At 41.0% G+C, this 19,699-nt stretch overlaps 1 protein-coding gene across 2 annotated transcripts in view; it reads right to left on the reverse strand.

The window, feature by feature from the left end:
- Positions 1-19,432, reverse strand: part of INKA2 (inka box actin regulator 2) — a 41,162-nt gene extending 21,730 nt beyond the window's left edge. The window contains exons 1-2 of one of the 2 annotated variants that reach the window (XM_089668311.1): positions 18,989-19,432; positions 6,317-6,373 (exon numbers count right to left, since the gene is read on the reverse strand). In XM_089668311.1, the coding sequence (XP_089524437.1) occupies positions 6,317-6,373; positions 18,989-19,024 (93 nt within the window). In that variant the 5' untranslated portion in view covers positions 19,025-19,432. The remainder of the gene's footprint in view (positions 1-6,316; positions 6,374-18,988) is intronic. The other variant, XM_089668312.1, reaches the window with a different exon arrangement.
- Positions 19,433-19,699: the final 267 nt, after the last annotated feature.

A 19,699-nucleotide genomic window follows, 5' to 3' on the forward strand; every position in this document is an offset into this window, starting at 1 on the left:
ACCTTTGGAATTCAATTAGCTGTTAAAGGGCCAAAAACCTCTTTGAGACCTACATTTTCTAATGCCAAAGCGCTATGGTAGTTGATTACCTCAGGTATTGAGGTAATTGCTCTCCCCATCCTCATGTCACTAACATGCCCCTGCAGCTTTCACACACATCTTGTGATGTTTGCTTCAAAGACATGCTAGTGACTTTGGAATGTGAAGATTAGAGCAATGCCTAAAAAATCCACAACATGCCAATTTGCTTGAACAGTGGGTCAATGGTGAGTATTAGGCTAGTCTTTTTCTATACAGTAAAAAACAGATGTAACGTGGTTTTTTTAAGTACTATTGTTTACTTTTGATGCTTATTGCCACTTTTGGCAGCCAACTTTGAGAAAACACCACTATATGTTTGTTTTGTGTTCCAATTCACACAGCATGCCCAGATTTTTTTTAAATACATCTTATATTTTAGATGTTTCTCAGGAGAAGATGTCATGGCTGACTGCAAGGTTTTTTTAACAATTTAAAGCCAGCCAGCCAGCCAGCCAACCAGGAGCCAACCGAAATTTGAACTATGAATGGGCAGGCTGAATGTACCCAAGTTAATCGCTCAGTCAACTTGGGTACAACCAGCCTGCCGGATTTTGCATGCGACTATTGCTAGTGGCTGTTATAGCCACTAGCAATCATCACCACCAAGAGAACAAAATAGGTTTGTAATAGGGATTCCCCTGTCAACACTGTGCTGATAGGGGAATTGACTGAATTTCTTCCCTGCACCCTGTGGTTGCAGGAAAGAATTTTGCTCTGTCTATAGCCGGCCTTAGACTGAGTCTGCCCCAAGTCAGTCTTAATTAACATATAATGCCACAAATCCAGTCTCCACACCTTTACCCTTTTGTTGCTCCACCACCTCTTGTTCTCTATGCCTTAATATTAGCCAGGCAATGTGATGTGCCACATCAATGGTCAAAACAAGGTACAGGTGGAGGGAGGGTGTGAAATAAAACATGACCACTTCTGTTTTCATATTAGAGCACTCAAAGATTTCAGGGTGCAAGGTGCCTAGCCTATGCAGAAATGCACCAGATATTGCACTCTCTGGCTTTAGTAAATAAACCCCTATGTACCTTGAGCACTATAGCAAGTGATAAAGAGTAGACAATGCTGGTCAAGACTTTGTTGCAATAATTTTCTGACCATACATTGCTGTATAACTGTGGCTGAATTGTTTTTGTGTGACAATTTATCTGTGATTTTGGGTACCCTACGTTCAGGCTTTGACAATTGTGAAAAAATTATTTTAGCACATACTGTGTGCTGGCTTTTTATTGTGCTGAAAAGGATTTGCAAGGTAATTATACAGAGGCTTTAATAACTGCTGCAGATTCTTTTGTTTGCTCCCTAATGAACAAAGCACATCACTTTTTGTAGTGAGAAGGTGAAAGCTGTTCCAACAATGAAGAGGTTAACTTGCATTGACATCTTGTGATGAGCTGAGAGTCTATGGCAAAAAGCCAACTCTAATACCTACTCATCAAATGCTCAGCGTGTGCTGCCCTGCTTCATTAGCCTGCAACCTCCCTCCTGTCAAGGGGCTAAGTAAGGTGCTGAGTTTTGATAGGCTCAATGAGGGACCTGTAACCATATGTCAGCTAGTCCGGACCCTGGGATCACAGCTAGTAATGATGTATTAACTCTTGCTTTCAAACAGAAGATAGTTAGTCTATAGCATACTCAGAGGAATCTCTCACACTACCATTGTAGGAGCAAGAGAAACACGTTGTACACTCACCGGCCACTTTATTAGGTACACCTTGCTAGTGCCAAGAAAATATTCCCCACACCATTACACCACCAGCCTGAACCATTGATACAAGGCAGGTAGGATCCAGACTTTCATGTTGTTTATGCCAAATTCTGACCCTACCATCTGAATGTCACAGCAACCAGTCTGCCCATTCTCCTCTGACATGAACAAGGCATTTTTGTCCACACAACTGCTGCTCAGTGGACATTTTCACGATTTCGGACCATTCTCTGTAAACCCTAGAGATGGTTGTAAAAATCCCAGTAGGTCAGCAGTTTTTTAAATACTCAAGCCCGTCTGGCACCAACAACCATGCCACAAAGTAATTTAAATCCCCTTTCTTTCCCATTCTGCTACTCCGTTTGAACTTCAGCAAGTCGTCTTCACCATGTCTACATACCTAAATGCATTGAGTTGTTGCCATGTGATTGGCTGGTTAGCAATTTGTGTTACCAAGCAATGGAACAGGTGTACCTAATAAAGTGGCCAGTGAGTGTATAAAGATATTTTTTTTATAGTAATAATCATTTTAAATGTAGCTAAAACATGGTATCCTATTTACCAATTTAGACAAGTAATTCATGAATGGCACTATCCATGTTCTTTCTGTGATAACTAGACTTGCCATTCGTCTTAGGATTCTCCAAGTTCAAAAAGCACATTTTCTGATGATCATTCTTTTTTTTCTCCGCATGAGGTTAGGCCATTGCATTGTTTTTGTGTATAGGTAAAGTGCACTAGGTGGGGATGAAAACATGCCATCCCTATAAGGCAGGGGTGTCCAAACTTTTTTCAAAGAGGGACAGATTTGATGAAGTGAACATGCGTGAGGGCCAACCATTTTGCGGCAAAAAAAATGAATGGATAAAGGAGCGACTGATACTGGTCATGACATATTTAAAATCTGTACTTGTTTCTCCCCCTAAAAAAAGTGAAATTACTCTCACTGATTTCCTTCAATGCTTGAGAAGGGAGCACACCTTTGCCTTTCATCGGCCTCGCGCATGCTCTGAAACGCGTTGCATTTCATGTTTGACATCCCTGCGTCATCACGCTGACACTGACTTTGCGCTCCAGGGTGGACTCCAGATGCCATCTTCGGATCTCACACATGCCGGCCGGCTCCCTGTGAACATCCTGAGTCTCCCCCAGCACTTACTACGGCGTATACATCGAGGACACTGCCATGGCCTTCGCTTTCACCACATATGCCTAAACCTTCCGTTTTCTTTCATCATGTGTTTCTCATTATGTTCCTCAATAAATGTACCACATATTGCATTTAGAGGTGTTTTTCTCCTTTTTAGATATTGCCAAATTACCTGTGGGGCCATATTAAACCGGAACACGAGCCACAATTGGCTTGCGGGCCGGACTTTGGACATGCCTGCTATAAGGCATCCATACCGTAGGTGTGGTCTATGTATCACCCTAGATGATAAGTCTTTACAATATAAATGATACAGAAAGTTCAACAACACCACATCAACAAAGCAAAAAAACATTAATGCATTATACAAAGACTTTTTATGTATGAGGCAAAAATACATTTTCCTGGGGTAATCAAGGCAGAAGTCCATAGTAATGTAGTCTAGATAGTTCTACAATTGTTCATATGCCACATATTTTCAGAAAACCAAGTCTCTTTGCTTTAAACCCTTCGTATCAGTGGCATAAAATCAAACATCATAAAAATTAAGCATATCTTGTACAAGTGTTTTGCATTTTTTAGTTGGATGAATATGACTGACAAACAAGGAACAGATGTCCTGATTTCTCTGGGTGTAAACTTAAAAATAAACCACATGTGTTTGAAAGCAGCTGTAACACACTGTGGGAAAAGAATGACATAAGGAAATCCAGCAGGAGCTAACAAACACCAACAGCATGCCTAATGTAAGATATGTGTAGGCTTCCCGGCCAAATAACTAGAAATTAAAAAAACTTATGAGTAGTGTTGGATGTTTGATTCATCCAAGTCAGGATTTACTGGTTGGATCCATTCTTTCCAATTGCTCACTGGGATTGGCAGGCTAGATAGTATAACGCTTGAAAGCTGACAGGAAGATTGTGAACAAATTTAGCCCAGGAACAGATTTAGCCTTCATGCACACTGGACGTTTTTACAGCTGCTGTTTTTGGCTTTTGACATTTTTTTCTACAGATAGTAAACCCCCCAGCATATTATCCTATGTGTCCATGTACACATACTGTAGACTGTAATCAATGTTTTTTGGCAGGGACGTTTTTTGGCTGGAAAGAAAACCCAGGACTAGTGGGTTTCTAGAGGAGTTTTTTTAGCTGTAAGAACTCTCAAATGTGGTAAAACGCAGTAAACCAGTGTTTTTGGATGCATTTTTTTTGTAAAAAAACCGCTAAAAAACGCAAATGCAGCTAAACGCTAATGCAAAAACGCTAAAAAAAAGCTGAAAAACTCACGTTTTTAACAAGATTTTACACAGCTAATGTTACCAGCATTATCAAAACGTCAAGTGTGCATGAGGGCTTAGGTGATTTAGGTAAAGTGTCAAGGTAAAGCTCAAGCTCAGCTTGTTGAAACAAATCAGTGTACCAATAGCAAAAATTTAATTGTTTTGCATGTTTTGAAAAACATCCTGACATTGCTGTTAGTTTTGTGGATTTAGACACACAGATTGCCCTCCATGTATAACTCATACTCCTATACACACTGTTTCAACTACCAAGTTGCAATCAATTATAAATTGTACAATAAAATGTGAGCATCTTTACCCAGAAAGAACAATTGTAATAGGTTTGGCATTGAGAGCTGACATTACAGTGCCCTGTTTATCCGAATAAAAGTTGGAGGAGAAGGGGATGGAAGGTTAGGTGGTAGTAGCAAGGCTGGGACAAGGGGGGCAGGAGGGACAGCTGCCCTGGGCTCTGGGGTATTATGTGAGGTGGGGAGAGAGTTCCAGCTGCTACAAGCTGACAGGAGTAGTGACAGCAGCATCACAACTCCTGTCAGATTTGCACGAGAAGTGACAAGCGGAACCAAGAGAGCAGAAGAGAACCGGGAGGAGGTGCAGGCTATGCTCTCTATCCCCTCCAGCTCCTCTTCCTGCCACTGCAGTGCTCCTGCATAGGGTCTGTGAAGGGTTTCCTTACCTGCCCCCATCAAAGATTTTTGCTGGGAGGGGGGATTTCAGCAGGGGGGATTTGTACTGGGAAGAGGGGTAATTTTTGATTGGGAAGGATTATGGCTTTCAAGGACAGTATATGCTTAGGGGGTTAGTGTGCAGATCAGTGCTTGATTTTTTTCAGGAGGAGGGGGGGATTTTTGTTGACATATAATGCTCATATATTTTGGTGGGGGCCGCAGTTTGGCATCTTTGCAGTGGGCGCCAGATGACCTTGTCCTAGCACTGGGCACTAGCCAAATGCCACAGCATTGAGTGGTGCCATTGTCAAATCAGTTGTAAAGTACTAGTATGTTTTTTAATCTCAGCAACTGTTGAGTGGGTGGCTGTTTATCTTTACAGTTTGAACAGTAAGATGACCATGGCTGTTTGGTTTTGATGCCAGGTACTACTTAACCTCTTTCCTCAACTCATGGAAACACTTTTCTTCACTTGTTGTAGGTAAATCTATGGCCGGAAAAGACTCAGATCGCCATGTAGCTGATTACACAACTACTGTATATGATGCATCGGATGTTAGGTCAGATGACAATGCAGAACCAGCTCAGGGTAACAAGGAGGGAACATAAAAGGAGTAAAGAGGAGTTGGAGGAGCTTTGTTCTGAGATGTATTTATAAAGTGTGGTCTGTTTCTTAATAAAGCAACTCTGCCACTGTTAATACTGTAGTTTATGCTTCTCGCTCTCAGATGGTCACTAACTTGAGAATTGTTTCGAACTTTAGGAGTTCATGAAGTCATGATAACTAAACTCCTTTAAAATCCACAACAGTTTACATTGAAAAAAAGACATATTCATTAGTCACAAAAAAAGGTGTTTTTTAAAAGTTTGTTTATCTCTCTTGATGTGGTTTAATGTATTTGTTACTTCTTACTATTTGCCGTTTTTAATTAACTCCTAACGCAAGTAATGCATCCATTGAGGGAAAAAAGAAGTAAAAAAAATTAAAGGGTGTTTATTGAAGAATGCTAAATATAAATGTGTGGAAAAATGTTGCTACTTTTTTATTGCATTATTATTTTTTTTGTTTTCATTATTTTACAAGTTAAAACTAAGTCATGGCTAAATCAAGGCCGTGGCCAACCTATTCTTATTTTTGAATCTGTGCTTTCCTTTCTACTATGCACATGTCTATCTGAAAATATTTTTACTTACTGAAAAACGGCTTCAAAACGATGATGGCGATGGAAATATCTGGGAGCAAGGGGCAAAAAAACATATCTGTCTTTGCTTATTTGCAATACACATGCAACTTCTCATGCTTCTGAAAAGTATTATTACTTTACAAGTTTCTTTCATGTGCTATTTTTATTTGTACTAATCTCCTCTACCAACAAGATAAGTAAAAATGTTATTACTGTTTTAACAGAGCTGCTCGTGTTCAGTGTTTTCTCCACTTCAAAGGTGTCACGTTTCTGTAGAAATAAAAATTATAAATATTTTTAAATGATATAACTATATACCTTCCTATTTTAAGTTTACACCCCTGTGGCAATAAGTCTGAGGCTTACTGGAAAGTAACTCACATTTTTTTTCTGCAAGCACCAAAAATAAAAGTCATAAGAAATGGGGTTACTGGCATATTAAATAAACTGTAATAGTAAGCTGTAATTTTTAGCAATTTAAATATGGTGCCCTTTTGTAAGCATACCTACTATCAGCAAAATAAATCTTTTGATGTCCTTACTGAATATTTTATGTGTTAATTTGGATAATTTTAGGGAAGGGATAGTTTGATTGCAGTGCAGAATGAAAACTGAATGTTTTAGTAGAACACTTTATTGGCTTTGAATAATTTATTTTTGTATTTACAGCCAGTTTTATGTCTCCTTTTGTTTTACTATTTATATAAAATCCTTTTTGATGCAGGATTCACAGAGCACCATGGGTCTCTAATTCCTTCAGTTTGTGTCTCTCTGTTTAAAATGTTGGGAGCCCAGAACAGGAGGTAGAGACACTATTCTGATCTGTTTATTCACATACAAAATAGAGATTTCAAAGTGACCTTTTCCCTACATTTTCAGTGGGTACAGCAGCCAACTCGACCGCGCGGAAACTACATAGATGCAGTGGCGTCCCTAAGGGGTGCGGGCCGAAGGATGCCAGGAGAGCTTTTGGGCTCTGTGAAGGTCCTGGACAGTTATTGAGGTGATTCCCAGCACAGTGAGAGCTGCCCCCCGGTGTACTGGTAAAATGAGTATCCCGTGAAGATATGTATCCCCTGAAGCAACTGCGCATGTGCTAGTTTCAGCCCGAAGAAGCCGATCACCGATCTCCGACTTTAGCACAGAGCTGCCACAGTTAACCCCTTACAGGCTGCAAAATGCTGAAGCTGATCCAGTGGATCACTATGAGTTGCAAGATCAGTTAGCCCCATATAAGTTCAACCTGCAGATCACTATGGGTTGCAAGATTAGTTAACCCCGTATAGGTTCAACCTATACGGGGTTAACTGATCTTGCAACCCATAGTGATCCACGGGATCAGCTTCAGCGGTTTTCAGCCTGTAAGTGGTTAACTGTGGCAGCTCTGTGCTAAAATCAGAGATCAGCTTCTTCGGCCTGAAACCGGCACATGCGCAGTTGCTTCAGGGGATACATATCTTCACGGGATACTCATTTTACCGCTACACCAGCACCACTCCTTCATCTCTGGAGGTGTGACACCACGTATTACCGCACCAGGTGACACGAACCCTAGGGACACCTCTGCATAGATTTGAACCAAGCCTTAGGGCAAAGTGGATAAAGAAAGCTGGAAAAACATTAGAGCTCTATCTGCTAAGAAATAATGCAAAATAAGCAAGGACTATATTAAATAATTTATACAAAACCACTACATATTACATTTAATAAACATTTTGTTTTTCTCAGACTGCACAATGCACCTAAAGCTGCACAATTGGCAACTAAATCTCTCAGGATGATGTTGTACTTTTTTAATACATTTTTGGGCATTGCCCACTGGAGTTTAGATGAGTAATAACTACAAGCCACATTATATCCCATAAAACCCCAGTGCAGACCTGCTTGTTGTGTATTTCTGCCATATATTGACCAAAAGATCAAGCATAGTGCACATAATAACATATATTGCCCAGAGCAGTGAACTAAGTATATATTCTATGTATAGAACTGTAATATAATAGTGACTTTAAGTTGTCAGATGTTAGGGTGGGAAAGTGCCTAACAGGCATCTTGCTAAAATATATTGCCATTGATCAGCACTTAGCGGTATCAATTTTCACCATTAGCAGCCTGACAAAAACAGATTTGGTTTCTTTTGCAGATGCTTATTATCACACATTCATGTTTTATAGGTTAACAAAGAACACGTATTGTAGACAGTATGTACTGAATATTTTTTTAGCATGATTTTTAAAACGAAAACATACTTTAGTGATTCATTTTAATCATACTTTTCAGTTTTCCCTATAGCCAGATTAATCCATCTCTTCATTTCTCTTTCAATCTCACTATTAGTGACTACATACCCACCACACAAGGGAATTTATAAAAATAGGAGCAGCCAGAATCTGGAGCAAGCTGAGCATTGGCAACCAATAAGCTTCCATCTTCAGCCTGCTTGGTTAAGCATTGAAAACAAAAGCTATATGCTGACTGGTTGCCATACACAGCTGCTCCAGATTTGGGCTGCTCCAGTTTTGTTAAATGTTCCTCCCCTTCACACCTATATTACACATTTCCCCCAATTTAATTTGTGTCGCAACTTTTCCTACACGGTCTCCATTAGCTTCCATAGGAGCTCCACTCTGACTGTCTGTATCAACCCCTCTCTACATTATGCTCTTTATCAGGCCCCTGCCCCTGGTGTCAGCACTATGTCTTCTGCAGCCTATTACTACAATTCCACTAATATCTCATCACATCACCCCATATTTCCCCTTACTACATTCTCTGGCAGCCCTCCAATCCACATCCACACTGTCTTCAGGCACCCACCCATCTAAATTATGTCCTTTGGCAGCCTACCCTCCCCCTTCCACACTTCATTTTGTAGCTCCACTCTCCCAGCTGTTCACACTGCATTCTCTGACACTTCTCCTCCTACTGTCCACACTGCATTCTCTGACACCTCCCCTCCTACTGTCCACACTGCATTCTCTGACACCTCCCTTCCTACTATCCACACTCCATTCTCTGACACCTCCCCTCCTACTGTTCACACTGCATTCTCTGACACCTCCCCTCCTACTGTCCACACTGCATTCTCTGACACCTCCCCTCCTACTGTCCACACAGCATTCTCTGACACCTCCCCTCCTACTGTCCACACTGCATTCTCTGACACCTCCCTTCCTACTATCCACACTCCATTCTCTGACATCTCCCCTCCTACTGTCCACACTGCATTCTCTGACACCTCCCCTCCTACTATCCACACTGCATTCTCTGACACCTCCCCTCCTACTGTCCACACTGCATTCTCTGACACCTCCCCTCCTACTGTCCACACTGCATTCTATGACACCTCCCTTCCTACTGTCCACACTGCATTCTCTGACACCTCCCCTCCTACTGTTCACACTACATTGTTAAACACCTATCCACCTACTGTCCACACTACATTCTCGGGACCCTCTCCTCCTACTGTCTGCACTGCATTCTCTGACACCTCCACTCCTAATGTCTACACTACTTTGTCAGACACCTATCCACCTACTGTCCACACTGCATTCTTGGGATCCTCTCCTCCTACTGTCCACACTACATTGTCAGACACCTATCCACCTCCTGTTCACACTGCATTCTCAGGATCCTCTCCTACTACTGTCCACACTGCATTCTCTGACACCTCCCCTCCTACTGTTCACACTACATTGTAAAACACCTATCCACCTACTGTCCACACTGCATTCTCTGGACCCTCTCCTACTGTCCTTACTGCATTCTCTGACACCTCCGCTCCTACTGCCAACACTACTTTGTCAGACACCTATCCACCTACTGTCCACACTGCATTCTAGGGATCCTCTCCACCTACTGTCCACGCTGCATTCTCTGACACCTCCCCTCCCACTGTCCACACTACATTGTCAGACACCTCCCCACCTACTGTCCACACTGCATTCTTGGGACCCTTGCCTCCTACTGTCCACACTGCATTCTCTGACACCTCCCCTCCTACTGTTCACACTACATTGTCAGACACCTCCCCACCTACTGTCCACACTGCATTCTCGGGACCCTTGCCTCCTACTGTTCATACTGCATTCTCTGACTCCTCCCCTCCTACTGTTCACACTACATTGTCAAACACCTATCCACCTACTATCCACACTGCATTTTCTGACACCTCCTCTCCTACTGTCCACACTACCTTGTCAGACACCTATTCACCTACTATTCACACTGCATTCTCGGGATCCTCTCCTCCTACTGTCCACACTGCATTCTCTGACACCTCCACTCCTGCTGTCCACAATACTTTGTCAGACACCTATTCACCTACTATTCACACTGCATTCTCAGGATCCTCTCCTCCTACTGTCCGCACTGCATTTTCTGACACCTCAGCTTCTACTGCCGACACTACATTGTCAGACACCTATCCACCTACTGTCAACACTGCATTCTCGGGATCCTCTCCTCTAACTGTCCACACTCCATTCTCTGACACCTCCACTCCTGCTGTCCACATTACATTGTCAGACACCTATCCAGCTACTGTCCACACTGCATTCTGGGGACCCTTGCCTCCTACTGTCCACACTGCATTCTCTGACACCTCCCCTCCTACTGTTCACACTACATTGTCAGACACCTCCCCACCTACTGTCCACACTGCATTCTCAGGACCCTTGCCTCCTACTGTCCGCACTGCATTTTCTGACACCTCAGCTTCTACTGCCGACACTACATTGTCAGACACCTATCCACCTACTGTCAACACTGCATTCTCGGGATCCTCTCCTCTAACTGTCCACACTCCATTCTCTGACACCTCAACTCCTGCTGTCCACACTACATTGTCAGACACCTATCCACCTACTGTACACACTGCATTCTCTGGACCCTCTCTTCCTACTGTCCACACTGCATTCTCTGACATTTCCCCTCCTACTGTTCACACTACATTGTCAGACACCTCCCCACCTACTGTCCACACTACATTCTCAGAACCCTCTCCTCTTACTGTCCACACTGCATTGCTAAGCACATATCTTCCTATCATTCACATTGCATTCTCTGGCACCTATCCTCCTACTATCCACACTGCATTCTCAGGCACCACTCCTCTTACAGTCTACACTGCAGTCTACACTGCCCACATGGCCACATCATTCATTCACAGTTGTATTTCCCAAAGAACTGCAAGGATGCTGGTGAGCGCTCTCGTAGTTCATCAATTCTTCCTGCCATTCAGTAACTGCCTGCCCATACAGGAGGTACAGGCAGACAGTTTACTGAGAGTCTGCAGGATCCAGGCATTGCACCCATAACCTGATGATTTGGGTACAATGCTTTACAGACTGCAGAGTAAAAAATTAATAAATGCACATTTTTTTTTACCTGCAAAGAGATGTGCATTTATTATTATTATTTTTATTTTTTTTTTAACAAAATGTGAACTTATATTTTAAACATCATGCAACCTATGTTATCTCTCATAACCAGTTCCATTCTTACAGGTTCATTTTAAATATCAGACTAATGTGTAGTTATTCTATAATTTAAGTGAACGCTGTATGGCAATATCTGCTCTCATTGATTATCTTAACTTTTCCAGCAGATACAGCGCTGGTTTAACAGCTTTTGGCACTTGTGGTGATCCAGCATGTAATCTCCTCCCCTGAAAATATACTTATGCAAATGATTAAACTTGGAGGAGGTTAATTAAGCCCTTCAGACCGTATGTAAATCCTGCACACAGCTCCACTGCTGTGACTCTGCAGGGCATGTCAGAACGTGTTCATCATCCCATTTCTGAGTAGATGTGCAGCTACGACTTGCATTTGTTAAAGGCAATTTCAATAGTTATGTATGTTATTCTAAGCTACTGTATATACTGTAATATATATATATATATATATTAATTACACTCTTGTTGTAGTATAGATTTCCTAATATACAAAATACTTGATATTAGAGAGTACAATTTTTATAGGAATATTGTAGGTTAACTAAAATGTTAGAATCCCAAAGACTGTTTTGTCAAAAGCATAACAAAAAGAGAACGGAGTAACTCTTCAAGACTATATAGCCCATTCTGTAACAGTATAGAATAATAAAGCAGATCTAATTCAAATCTTGACTCCAAGGAAGGAAGGGTGCAATTTAAATATATCTAATATATCTTATGGTATTTCGCTCTAGGGTGATTTCCCTTCATTTATTGTCTTGTAGACACAATAGGAAGTAAGAAAATCTCTACTAAGTGAGATACCTTCTTTGTAGACATTTGTCAGGTGTCCCCATTGTAAATGTTTTTGCTAGTCTTGTCCTGCTGACAACTCAAGTCAGTTTTTTTCCTCATTTTCAGTACCAGTGCAAATGGTCACCAAGGTAAATCCCCCTAAAGGGACACAGAATTCAGTGAAAACCAGTGAAGTGTTCTAATTCCTCACCTTTCTATTCAAAACAAAAAATAAAGGTTGGGGTTGAGAGACACTTTGCATCTACGATGCAATTCAGTCACCCTATTTTCCTTTTAACACTGAAGCCCCGCATAACGCGGGTCTGAAAATATGTTTGCTACCATGGCCTCCCTTTTTAGTCCATTCTATTCACTTTTCTAACTCAGCGCAGTTCTTTCTCTTGGTCATCTGACATCCCTTCATAGATCTACTTCATTTCTTTATTCATTAACATATTCCCTCTCCCTGCCACGTCTTTACCTTTTTAGTCACCATTCCTCCTTGGTTCAATCCATCTACGTACCCTTCCCACCTCAATCAGTCCATTCACATGCCCTTCCTAATCTTCAGCCTTTAGTGAAGTTGAAATGTTTCATTTGGACCAAGCTGGTCCAAAGTAAACTATTATCTTTACTAAGAGATGGGAGTGCTGTATAAACTGTATGTAGCCTCAGCTACATACAGTATGCCGTGATGTTCCAGCAGGGGGTTGGTAACTTCCTGCCCACACCCAGAACAACATCAAGTCGGACTGAGCTGCTCTCTGCATTTCACAGGGAGGTTTGTATTCTATGAATTAGTACAAAGCTTCCTCTGATTGAATGGGGTGGAGAGACAGGCAGATGACATCACAATCTCTGACTTAGCTAATCAGCTGAAGCTTTGTATTCATTCATAGAATACATAGTTTCCTGTGAAAGGCTGAGCTCAGCCCAACTTGATTTCCTTCCGGGAGTGAGAAGGGAAGTTCACATCCTACTTTTAGACACTGTGCTGTATACTGTATGTGGCCGAGACCATAGCCAGAGTTTAATGGGTCACAGGGGTCACAATTGCGACCCTGCTCTTGCTCCAGGTGTCCCATGCAGCCCCCCTGTCCCATTAGGTTTTACACTGTGTTGAAGAGGTAAATAAAAAAAACACACAGGCCTGGGCCTGCCGGGCAGGGTCCTGCACAGGCCCTTTGAGTTTCTAGTTTTATCTATACAGAGTGACAGGGCAAGCCCTTTCCCTCATCGGCTCACTCTCTGCTCAGTCCCTCACCCAGCCCAGTACAGTCCCTCCCTCCCTGCTCTGCTCAGCCATGCATGTGCACACAAGGTGGGGGCAGGCAGGCCACACTGTGAGCTTCCAGATTAAAGCAGTGGGCTGGTATGTAAATCTGGAATTCAGAGGGCCCACTCACCTTGGGGGAGGGGGCAGGTCAACTATTGCATAGGGATCTACAAGCTTCAAGCTAAGCCTCTGACTAAGACTAACTATACTTCCAATTAATATAATCCTAGTGAAAACCCACCCTGTGCTATCTAAACACCATTGCACTTGTACCTTCATCAGCAAATGATGCAGGTGACAACATTCTGGGCTCTGAAGAACACAGTACTCCTTGTACTCTGCACATTGACATTGCAGCTCCCTGCCACCCAGCACCCCTACCACTGCCCCTCTGACTTTGAACCTTTCTTCACCCCAGGCACTGCACCCCAACACCCCAGGCACTGCACCTTTCTGTAAGCCAACAACTCTGCACTATTCACTGCTGCTCTCTCTGTCCCTGCTCCCCTCGTCACTTCTCATTGATATGAAGAGAGGAGGAAAGACAGAGCCTGGAGTTTCTAAACTTTTTGAACACTTCCTACTACCTCTGGTGACATCATCTTTTTCCCAGTGCAGCCTGTAGAGGCCAGTCAGTACTTTGGCCTCTAGGGAGTGCTCTGAATATTGTGGGGGAAATTTACTAAAACTGGTGCACAAAGAATTACGTGCAGCTGTGCATGGTAGCCAATCAGCTTCTGTTGTCAGCTTGTTCAATTAAGCTTTGGCAAAAAAACCTGGATATTTATTGGTTTCTATGCAGAACTGCACCAGATTTTGCACTCTCCAGTTTTAGTAAATCAACCCCTGTGTGTGTTCGAAGGGGAATTGGGAAGAGATGCACACTTCCAGGCTGAGAGGAAAAATGAAGCCAAACATTGAGATGTTGTTATAAACCCACCCACCTCCTCCACTACAGAACATGCCCAGTGGGGCAGCCATCATTAAAGTGAAGGCACTTTTTCTTTATAGTTTTGTATAGAGTGGGGAAATAAAAAACTGTCAGTTTTTTTTATTGCTGTTTGCCTCCCTGTTAGGAAGATTCATCCAATTTACCCTGGTGACTGTTAAAGAAAATCCCAAATTTTGAGTGGTCACCAGAACAGGAACAGAGGGGAAATCTTCCACTGGGAACATTATTTCTGGTGCCAACCAGGAATTTCCCTTTCCTTGGAAGGATTTTCTTTCACTTCTTATGGGACAGGAAGTGAAGGGAAATCTCTCCAATGGAACACAGATGGCAAAAAAAAAAAAACCCTGAAAAAAACCCCTCCCTTTCTCTATCCAAAATGAAAAAAGTTTACTTTTACTTCCTAGGTAAGTGTTTTATTTTAAATTCAACATAATTATTTATCACTCTTCCCTCCCAAACTACTGAACCCCACTATATTATTATTTTTAACATGCAATCTTTATATCAGACTGGAACAAAGGGGAAACTTAGTTTTTCTTCCTGTATTCTTCTTTTACAATAAGTGTAGGATTTAACAGACCAAAACGGGACAAATAAGAAAAGTTCATTGTCAGATTTTACAAACACTTTAAAAGGCATACAATACATCTTTTGCTTTATGTGAAAGTGATGTAGGAATGCCCTGGTATAGCAGTTGTTCTGTTCCATCACAAAAGACATGGAATGTTCTGTCTATGTGTTTAGCTGTCTCATTTGTAAAGAGCATTCTCATCCACCGCACATCAGAACAGGTGCACTTAGACTTGAAAGAACCTAAACATAGGCACCACAATTCCTTTCCCACAATCTCTTTGTTGTCTGCTGACTGCTGAGGTGAAATTAGGCTAACTTTGTGCTTTTATCTCACGTATACTAGCAGCGTTTGTTATTTTTTATTTTATTTAATGTGAGTCCAAGACCTTCCTGTGCTGGTTTATCTTTCTCTGCCATTGTTAGCCCATTACCCTGACATAAATTGTCACTTTAAAGGTAACTCACTCAAGTATACAGCTTTGTACCATAATTTTACCATAACATTATTATTATTATTATTTTTTACTTTATAGTGCTGGGAAGCAGTCATAAAGTTAAAGATGTGATGGGTATAACAGGCACTTTGAACAGTCCTTCTCTGTGTAATGTATGTATTCTATGAATGATAGATCTCAATGGCTGTCACACAATAAAAGTATTTTGTAGACACCCTTAAAGGAAATCTAGAAAACAAAGAAAGGAATCTAATCATTAATAAGATAAAGTAACATTTTTCATGTCTATTAGGGTGTTCTTACATGGTTACGAAGATCCAAGATCTTCATGCTCATTCTCTGAAAGCGTCTATAGATGGCTTAAATTTCATCTGATCCCAGCTGAATTGGCCAACATTTGAGCCATGGGTAGCCTTCAAAGCATTACATGGCTCAAAAGAAGTAAGTTTAAAAATCAGCTGAGTCAAGTGGAAAATTATTGTCAGAAAAGTAACTGCATCCTGACAGACGCAATCTCTGTTCAATGGTGCCAGCAGCCATGGGTGCCACAGCTGTCAGAATACAATAGCCCTCAGAGCTTGAATCAAAAGAAGGAGTTCCAAGCCAAATTTATAAAGGAGTCCAAAACAACTTTAATGATTCACAAAACAGCCAACCCATGAATTATTAAAGCTGTTAAAGACTCCTTTATGAATTTAGTCTAGTGCACCATCTTTTAGATCAAGCTCTAAGTGAGTGCCTGAGTGCCCATTGGATGGTAGCCTTAATTGTATGTAAGCTGCCTAACCAGAGCCCAGTGAGCTTTCCTTTTATTACTATGTATTAATAAGCTCTGAAGCCCCAGTGCCTCTTGAATGTATCTTTTGGAAAATCAGAGAATCCAATAGCTGGCAATGGAAATTCCTTCATCAAAATCAATTGATTTTCTCTCTCTCAAGGCTGAACAGCAAACATTTGAGCCATTTATGTGAGCCTTTACTCAGACTTTCACAGCTGTCATTGGCTGTCGGAGGACCTCTGTTCATCTTTATGTTGAATCAAGGCAAATACAGGACACAACACATGTCCTGAGATCAGAAGACATGCAGCTCATCAGAGAGATGGTCTGCAGACAGCTACTGATGGCTGTCATAATCTGTGATGGAAGTCAAAGTTATCGTGCTCTGGATGTAATAAAAAATGAATTTGGTTGAATATGTTTCTGGTGTTCAGACTCAGTGTGGGAGATTTACTAAAACTGGAACATGCAAAATCTGGCGCAGCTCCGCATAGAAACCAATCAGATTCCAGGTTTTATTGTCAAAGCTTAACTGAACAAGCTAAAGTTAGAAGCTATTGGCTACCATGCAGAGCTGTACCAGATTCTGTGTGCATAAACTTTAGTAATTCTCCCCCTTTGTCAGAAACTTCACTTGTGGCACAAGAATCAACTGTCATTTTGACTTTTGATATTCACTGTTCCAGTTTTATCAAATCCCCCCCAGTGATATGGAGCACATTGATTTCTTGCAAAGGTAACAAATTTTAAGGCACCAAACTACTAATTTTCTTTTTCTGATTAACTGGAAGTGATAAATTCCAAACATTACAACAAATTCTACAATTCTTTCTGCTACACAGCACTGTGCCATTGCCTCTACAGTGATACCAATTTGTTTTAAGTTGTTTGTATTTACATAGAAAAATATATTACCATTAAAGTGTATGCAGTGCCACTTTTTTGGTTTTGGATAATGTACAGAAGGGTTAAAAGTTCTATTAGGTTATTTTTGCTCCTGAATGCTGTTGCCTGTTAGGGATAATTCCCTTCACTTCCTGTCATGGAGACACCAAAGTGGACGGAATTCCTGTCTTATAAAATTGCCAAAAAACAGGTGTCCCCACATTTTCCTTCATCTCTTTGGAGTGTAAAAAAGATTGCAGAGCTCCGCATGTATGTTCATTCTAAACATTCAAAATCAAATATTTTCAGTCTATTCCTTCTACAGATTGAAGGTTATTCATTCATAAAATGCTTAGAATAAATAAGAATGGTTCAGGAAAATACGACACCAAATGAAGCTGACTGCCATAGCAAATACAAGTATTTCCAATGAGCATCAGCTACATCTAGAGGCGGTAATGTGGTATGTTCCTCATTCACGAATTAATCACTTTTGACCTAGAGAGTACATAGCTTAATAACATTCATTTTTGCTCCACTTACAAGGAGCATATGTACATGCAGTTTCCCAGGATGAATAGCTCTGCAAAGTTTTTATAAATACACCCCTTTGTGTCTCATTGAGAATAAGCTGGACAAATAGGGGGATGAATCTTCCTATGAATGGACAGACAGCAATACAAACCTGACAAAGGGTCTAACTCTATCCAAAACAAAAACAATGCCTTTGATGACACTTCTATTTAATGCATGACATTTTATCTGAGGATGAAGCAGTAGGGTAGGCAGGGAATTGCTGTTAGCTCCTCAACACCATTAGGATCACGGGATGCTCTACTCAATGCAAGATACTCTATGCTAGTATGCAAGATATTTAATTATACCTGTTATAAACTGTACAAATGAGCTTAAAGTCTTCAATAACACTTGTTACACTACGGCAATAGCAGTTTTTGATGGGAGTTATTATTACAGTTTGGTATAAGAATTCCTGAACTGCTAATAGAGGGCAAGGATTTTGCAATGGACTTTGTACATACAATCTCTTGCCAACAATAAACATATACCATCCATAACTGTTTATGTCATAGTTTGATTCCATTCTTTACCTTTATCAAGCATGCCTTCGGATTCTGGTTTCTTGCCATCATTTTGTTAAACAGACACTGTATATCTGATAAGATCTGTACATTCATTAATTCATTGTTTTTATTGGTGAGTGCTGAGATAGGAAATGACAGTACATGTTCATATTTCTATTACCTGTGGAAATGCTCTTTTAAAATGGCTTGGGTTTCCTTTGCAAAAAATATTTTTTGCATAAACAGCTTTACGTTGCAACCAAACTACTCAAATCTAAGCACTTTACAAATGATCACTTTGCTAACTAACACGCTGTTCACTGACATAACTCTTTGCAATTATTATACATCTCTAATATTTAACCCTTTATGTGTACATAACATATCCTAGTTCTTCAGAAACATTTGATCATATAATTAGGTACTCCAGTTTCCACTCCAAAAGGCACACTTATAGGTTAATTTGCTCTGGTCTAAATTGGTCCGTGTATGTATGCATGTGAGGTAGCGACCTTAGAGTGTAAGCTCCTTCAGGGCAGGGAGTGGTGTGAATGTACAATATATGTAAAGTGCTGCGTCAATTGAGAGTTATAAATACCTGTAATAAATATATAGAGAGATAAGTTAGGTTTAACTATGAAAGAATTCTTACCAGCTCCTGCTTGAGTCTGCGAAGGTACTGGTCCATGCTCTCCCGTTGTGTGACTTAGTAACACAAGTCCATTTGTTCTGTATGGTATGAGCTTCGGTAGGTCTTTCTTTTCACTTAGTGCCCCACAATGGGCTCTTTATGTCAAATCCAGCCTTTTTTCACTTTAGCTTGTTGTAGTATACTTAGAGTTCTAATGCTTATTGGAAAAAAAAAGAATTCTAATGCTACTAAATATGTTTAAAATGAACAAGAAGCCTAATTTCTTGTAGATCAGTGACCGGCACTCTAGACTTCTGTTGATGGGCTTCCTAATGTTAGCCTTGGGAGATCCGCTGCTCCTGTAGCAGTTGAGAAAAGCTAAGCTATAGCAGCTGACATGCTGCTCTCTGATCATGCAAATCGTTCCCAAAGCAGAGAGCAATGAAAAGGGATAAATGCTGCTCTCAGCAGCCAATAGAAGCCAGTGCCTTTTGATGAGCACACAAGCCCTGTCTATATCTGTCCTACAAGTTATTAACATGAGGCCACAAGAGGGAGTATCTGGAGCAAGCTGACTTTACAATGCACTGTCTGCGAATGTTTCTGTAAATTGATTCATCTTCATCCTTAGTGCTGAACAATATTATTAATGTAGACCTCAATCCCATATGAGCTTTAACATGTTAATGTAATTTCAGAAGTTTTTTGTCAATTTTTTTTAATTGCCAGCCT

This window comes from Staurois parvus, unplaced genomic scaffold (genome assembly GCF_062004578.1).
Source record: "Staurois parvus isolate SC_StPar_1 unplaced genomic scaffold, SC_StPar_1.0 ptg000056l, whole genome shotgun sequence".
NCBI lineage: Eukaryota > Metazoa > Chordata > Amphibia > Anura > Ranidae > Staurois > Staurois parvus.